This window comes from Plecotus auritus, assembly GCF_963455305.1.
Source record: "Plecotus auritus genome assembly, chromosome: 2".
Taxonomy (NCBI): domain Eukaryota; kingdom Metazoa; phylum Chordata; class Mammalia; order Chiroptera; family Vespertilionidae; genus Plecotus; species Plecotus auritus.
The window spans coordinates 181,718,612-181,725,578 of NC_137771.1; the positions used below are offsets into that span (position 1 = coordinate 181,718,612).

General features: G+C 51.1%; 1 protein-coding gene across 1 annotated transcript; it reads left to right on the forward strand.

The window, feature by feature from the left end:
• Nucleotides 1-1,479: 1,479 nt before the first annotated feature.
• Nucleotides 1,480-4,831, forward strand: RTP2 (receptor transporter protein 2; the record flags this gene model as incomplete). The annotated part of the gene is made up of 2 exons (XM_080654697.1): nt 1,480-1,643; nt 4,318-4,831. The coding sequence occupies 2 exons, from the start codon at nt 1,480-1,482 to the stop codon at nt 4,829-4,831; spliced, it is 678 nt and encodes a 225-aa protein (XP_080510823.1).
• Between the last annotated feature and the right edge of the window lie 2,136 nt (nt 4,832-6,967).

A 6,967-nucleotide genomic window follows, 5' to 3' on the forward strand; every position in this document is an offset into this window, starting at 1 on the left:
AGGGCTCTAAGACACAGTTTTGTCTTTTCTGAGGTCTTCAGCCCAAACCTAATTTCTCCATTCCCAGAGAAAAATCCAATGGTCTTGTCCCTGACTTCACCCCATGCAAAAACCACTTGGGTGCAAGTGCCACGGCTGGAACGCAACAGTGAAAACTGCCCTTCTGTTTCCTAGCAACCCTTTTCAATTCTGCATGACCTGCACTCTGTGTGCCTCCACATGTCTGGGGACCAATTTCCAGGTTAAAGAGCCAATGATGATTACAGGTAAAGGAAGCCTTGGATGCCATGTAGCACAGCATCCCCTGTGCAGGTGAGAGGAACGAAGTCCATGGAGGGAAGTAACCAAATCTTAAGTCCACACAGATATTGGAGCAGACTTGGAATTAGCTGCCAAATAGACTGGCCTTTTCCCAACTGAGGCTCCCTCCCTCCCTCTTGGGATTCTGCCTTCATTTGGATTATGCAAATTTGGGGGCAAGTTCCCTCCTAGTCCCTAAAGTCTTTAAATTGGGCATTGGGGAGCTCTGGGCTCCTATTGCCTGGCCTCTTGTAACAGCAGCACAGGCTGCAGGACCCTGCAACACAGAACAAATGTGTTCCTCCAGCAGCTGCCTCAGTGTGGCCTGGGACCAGGAACCAAATATGAGTTTTAACAGTTCTATGCCTCTATGAATCTAAAATGTTATTGCTGTGCTTTTCACAGCAGGTTAAATTGCATTCCATCTCTAACTGGTCTGAGATCTCCCCAAGCAAAAGGACCTTGTCACTTCTTTCTCAGCCCAGAGAAATGCATTAGGAGCTCAACAGTACTGTAATAAATGAACAAATGAACTTCATTTTGGAAGGCCTGGATCTGAGTGTTGGTTGAGCTACCCAGAGCTGTATAAACCTCAATTTCCTGATCTGGATGAACGGAAATTAATCCATGCTTTGGCCTGCACACAGGTCAAGCAGTTAATGCCTGACACATGGCAAATGATGGTCCAAGCAAATCTGGGATGTGGGAGCTGCAGGCTCTGCATCTCTCCATCCCTGTATCTTCTTGGCTCCCTAGGGTGACATAGTTGCCATAGCACATGATGAGGAGAATGCCTGGAAGGATGATGAAGGATGGCCACTGAATTGTCTTTGCCTCCTGGAGGCCCCTGCAGGCCGAGGTGAGTTTGGTCTGGGCTGAGCCTCTCACTCTGCTTACTTCAGTTAGTTAGTGTCAACACCCAGCTCTGCTTCCCAAGCTCAGCTCAGGGCCCTGGACCTCTCCCTTGAGACTTCTCTCCTCCCCAGCCCTGGCTTTTGGCGCCCCACCCAGCTGCCATGGCAACAGGCTCCAGGGTGACAAAGGAGGTTGCTGGGTCCTGTTTCCTTCTGGTCCTGCAGATTTTCAGACCACAGAGACTGAACTTCTCTGCACCTACCTGGGCTCCTTCTGTGTTCTCACTCAGGTGGAGCTCAAACCCCCGACCCTGCCCACAGGGCCATGTCTACCAGCCTGACCACTTGTGAGTGGAAGAAAGTCTTCTATGAGAAGATGGAGGTAGCGAAGCCTGCTGACAGTTGGGAGCTCATCATAGACCCCAACCTCAAGCCCAATGAGCTGGCCCCAGGCTGGAAGCAGTACCTGGAGCAGCATGCCTCAGGCAGGTGAGAGGCCAGAAAGGGGGGAGGCAATCCCTGGAACACAGCCCTGGGCACCTTCCAGGTGGAGGCAGAGAGATGTGTGGAGCCTCATCCTGGTGTCAGGTCAGGGTAGGGGCAGAGAAGGAATGCTGGGTAGGTGAAAGAGGCCTTGGTTCTAATCCCAACAGTACCACTGACTCCCGGCTGGCCCTGCAGGTTGTGTTCTGTCTTTGGGTCTCTGTTTTTCATGGTAATTGAAGAACTGTAATACCTTTAATGCCCTGCCATCTCTGACATTTTAAGTGTTTTCTTACTTTCATAATCTCTTAAAGAGTGGTGGGAACTGAGGGGAGGAGGTCATGAGGTCACGAGGGAAAGCCTTAGCTTAGGGATGGGGAGTCTGTGCTCTAGTCCTAGGTCTGTCCAGTCAGCTCAATCCAATTTGATGTGAATACAAAAACATTCATTGGCCACTTGCTATGTTCTAGAAACTGTCTCTACAGTTAACTCTGTACACGTGGGCAGGTCACTTTCCCTGTCTGGGTCTCAGTGTTCATATTTGCAAAAGCAGGGGATTGGCCTTAATGACCAATTAAGTGCCTTCCAACTCTATTATTTATCCGACTGTCACAAAAAGACTTAGTTTTGGGTAGGATTTCCCTTAGGTCTGTAGGGCCTATCATTGCATACTTTATAGGAGCCCTATTTCTCCCATAGGCCAAGGAGACGTGTCCATCTGAAATCCACATGCCTCTCCTTCTTCTATACTGTGATTTGAGATTGGGACCACAGAATTCCCTGCCCAAGCTGCCTCAAGCTCATCTCCAGGGTCTGAGCAGGCCTCTTCCCTGGGTCCATCGATTCAAAGACAGGAGGCCAATAGGTGGCTGTGTTCTAGGGATGTGGACACAAGGGCTGGATGTTCAGACATGTTTATATATGAAGTCCCTCAGAAGCAGCATGATGCGGAGGGTGGGAACAGGAGGCAGGCTGTGGGTGGGGAGCTTACATTTGTATTCTTGCTCCAAGACCTGTAAATGTCAGAGTGAACCTGTCTTTGACAGAGGCAGAGGTTGGCTGATCATTTCAATTCAAATCAATTCAAGAGACATTTATTGGACACCTGTTATGTGCTGGGTCCTGGCTGTGTTTTTCTTTCTCTCAGTGCTTCTGTTTCATTTTGGTAAAATGAAAGGCTGATGATCTTTAAGGTCCCCTTCTGCTAGATCTGGTATTTTGGGATTAAGATCTGAGGTCTGGCTTGAGGGAGAGGAAACAACTCTGGATTGGCTTGATTTAAGAAAGTGTGGAAGGAGGAGGATGAGAACATGAAGCCTCTGAGCTGGCTGGTGGAAGGGGTGCAAAGGACTGGAAACTTGGGCACAATGACCCAGGAGTTTAAAGGCTGAGCTCCTTGCCTCAAGGATCAGCTGGTCCTATTCTAAGCTAGTGACCTGTGTCTCCCAGCTGGCCTCAGGCAGGGGTGGGGAACTACTGCTCTGTCCTATTCTGTGCATAGGCTCACTCTACCTCTAAGCCTTGGGACACATGAATCCTGATGTCCCATAGCTCTGGCCAGCATGGAGGTATGGGCCCTTCTGGCTCAGGACCACTTGGGCTTCTCCCTCTGCCAATCCTGCTTGGGCGGTGATAGTTACTGATCTGTGGTCTGTGAGCTGAAGGGGTCAGGGGCAGGCTTGGCATCACCTCTACTCCACAGCCTGGGCTATATGGTGCTTGGTGGTATCTGTTGGATTGAATTGAGTCCCTCATCAGAGGTCCTTCAGGGCCAACTTACAGGGGGCCCAGAGAGGGCCAATAATGAGGGAAGATTCAGCCCAATATACCCTTGCCTCCCTGTAAAGCCTTTGGGACATGGGCCTGGTAGAGGTTAATCCCAGGGATAGAAGGAAATTTCCTGGAGGTAATGAGTGCATTGGGCGGGGGTTGGTGGAGTTGGGCTTGGCTAGATGAGGCCCAGGCCACTTCTCTCCATGTTTCCTGAGGCTGGGACTCCAGGGAGCCCAGGATAGACAACATGGTGAGTGTTCATGTATGCATGTATGTGGGCAGGAGGCCGAGCAGGATCCACTTTCCCATTCTCTACTGCAGGGTGGAGTGGGACCTAGGGGTGATTTGCCAAGGGACAGAGTGTTCTCAGTGAAGGAGCAGGGACCAAACTCTGCAGTGCTCTTCCTGCTGGACTATCACCCCTCCACCAGTCCATCCGGGGGATTCTTGGTGGTCTGTGCTTGACAAGGCTAGAGGAGTCTCCTCTTCTCCCTGGAGAAGGCAGGCTGCGTGAGTGAGACGTGCTGGTCATCTCCCTATCAAAGTCACGGGACACCATCACCCTGAATTTTACAAATGAGAAATAAGGCCCAGATTAGGGGAGTATAACCACTGTGCAGCATCCAGGTGCATGTCCTGAGTGCATCAAGCTTGGGGGAAGCTGGGTCCACCAGAGGGCGCGCAGGAGGCAGGCTGGAGAGCACAGCTGGAAGCCAGACTTCTGAGCAACTGTGCTGCTCCATTCTCCTGGGGAGCCTACCTGGAGCGCTGAAGAGCCCAGGGGTCTGTAAACACTCTGCTTCTACCTACAGGCCAGGTACACAGGGCCCTTCCTTTCCGGACTTGTCCAGGGCAAGCTGCCGCGAGGGGAGAGACCCATCTTCATCCCTCTCTCCCATCCCCGCAGGTTCCACTGCTCCTGGTGCTGGCACACCTGGCAGTCTCCCCACGTGGTCATCCTCTTCCACATGCACCTGGACCGCACCCAGCGGATGGGTTCAGTGCGCATGCGCGTCTTCAAGCAGCTGTGCTACGAGTGCGGCACGGCGCGGCAGGAGGAGTCCAGCATGCTGGAGGAGAACATCGAGAGCCTGGTGGACAACCTCATCACCAGCCTGCGCGAGCAGTGCTATGATGAGGACGGTGGCCAGTACCGCATCCACGTGGCCAGCCGCCCGGACAGCGGGCCGCACCGCAGTGAGTTCTGTGAGGCCTGCCAGGAGGGCATCGTGCACTGGAAGCCCAGCCAGAAGCTGCTGGAGGAGGAGGCGACCTACACCTTCTCTGGTGCCTCTAAGCCCATGCCTCAGGAGGGCTTGGGCTACAGCTTCTTCTCTCTCCGCTGGTGCCTCTTCTGGGCCTCTCTCTGCCTGCTCATTGTCTACCTGCACGTCTCCTTCCGCGGCTCTGTCTTCCTTTAGTGGACCTGGCTGGGGCGGGAGGATGGTGCTTGCGGGGGAAGAAGCGGGGACACGGTCCTGGTCCCGATTCTGCTACAGATTCAATAGATGACGCTGGACAACTCAGTTACTTTTCTGGACCTCCGTTTATTAGGGCAAGCTGCCACTAGGAGGTTTGCAGAATGAGAGATTTGCTCTAGTCTAGGAGATACTTAATGGTCCTTTTATTAAACTGTACAGTGATGGGGAAAGGGGAGAAGAGTACTAAACCCACAGGGAGGGATCATCTCTCTCCAGCTCCATCTCTACTCTGTCTTCTAATTTATGTCCATATTCCACACCCCATTAGGACCCCTTTATGTCCTGTTTTGTCCCTGCCTCACTCTCAAGCTCGTCTTCAGCTGCTTCTGACCATCTTGCCATGGTTCCCCTTGGAGAGGTCAGTGGCCCCACCCAATGCATCTTCAATCAATATTCAGTGTGTCTTTGCCCAGCCTAGGGATCTTCAGGTGACAGTGTGGCTGAGTGTCTTCATTCAGGGGAGGCCATGGTTAAAGGGAAGCAATGAAGATAGTGCCTCTCTCCCACCACCCTCCCCTTCATCCCTGGAGAGCCTGAAAAGGCTCAATTTTTTACCCTGGTACTAGCATCTGCTTGGTTGGAATTATTTAGAGCTGCACTGTGCAATGTGTTAGTCACTAGCCATATGTGACTTTAAATTAATTAAAATGTAAAATTTAGTTCCTCGGTTGCAGCAGTCACATACCAAGTGCTTAGTAGCCATATGTGGCCAGTGATTACCATATTGTACTGTGCAGGTATAGAACATATTCACATACATTTCTATTGGACAGCACTGGTTTAGAACTTGAAATTCCCACTTAAATGTAGGTGGATTCCTAAAATGAGAGGTAGGTACAGGTTTAAAAGTGCACATGAAGCCTTCTGGGTGAAGGGACAGCCATGGTGGGATCCAGTAGAGATACACAAATAAATATGTAGTCTGTGCTTCTGGCTGATAATTGATTGGAATCTGTGGGTCTCAACATTTCTTGAACTTATTTCCTGGGGAGAAGTTGAAATTCACTGGAAGATGATGACTCTGTGTGTGCGTGTGCGTGTGCGTGTGTGTGTGTGTGTGCGCGCGCGCGCGTGTGCACTTGCGCTCTTTGGGACTTGGAGAATATATTCCTGTGTTCTGCAGAAATGTGTGAGCTGTGGGAACCACTTCTTAAACAGGATATAGTGTGTGATTCTGCCATCCTGTGTGAAAATACCTTGTAGCAGATTCTACAGCTGTCCTAGATCCCGGGGACAGTGAGGGAAAGGGCAGATGAGGCAGATCTGTGAATGAGGAACTTCCAGGTGACAGTGTCTCCATTCAGGGGAGGTGATGACTAAGGGGAAGCATGAGCAGTAAAGACAGCACTTGTCCCCCAACCTCTTTTCCTTTGCCCAGTTCATGAGACCACCCTATTAGGGAAAATGCATTTGCTGTGCCCATTCCTTCAGACACAGCTGTGACTTGGGCAGTTTGACTCATGGTCTGGCGTCATATGACCTGGTATTTATTATTTTCTGGAACAGGAAAAAGAAACTCTCCTATTGACACCCCACATTGTTCCCTGATAGTCGCACCTTTCTATAGACCACTGTTAGAGCCTCAGCCCCAAGTGGGGTCTGAGAACTGAAGATGAGCGTCAAGACTGTTGTGTCTGGTTATATGTGTTCCCAGAGATGAAATGCTTTGGGCACTGTGTCACACTTGCCCACCAGATGTGCAGCCTAGCTTTACTCTTCTCCAGTTTTGGCAGGGGGTTTCTGGTGGCTTATCCAGTTTCCTCTGTGGACCTACATGGAGCTGGGCAATCTGGAAGAATCTACCTTTGTCTGGGTGGCCGGAATAGAGGTACAAGAAGAGCATCAGGCTGGAGCGTTTGTGAATGAGCAGGCATGTGAGGTGTGTTCCCCTCTGACAGCTATAGAAAATGCTCAGGTGGGCCTGTACAGAGTATGTGTCTATGGGGTGTTGCTCAATTTCAAACACCTGGTGGCTTCTGAGAAGATAAACATCAGGAGCTCAGGGATCAAGTGGTCTCCAGAGGACTGTCTGTGCCCTGCTCTGGTCCACCCTGGGAGTCTGAAAGGGACATGAAG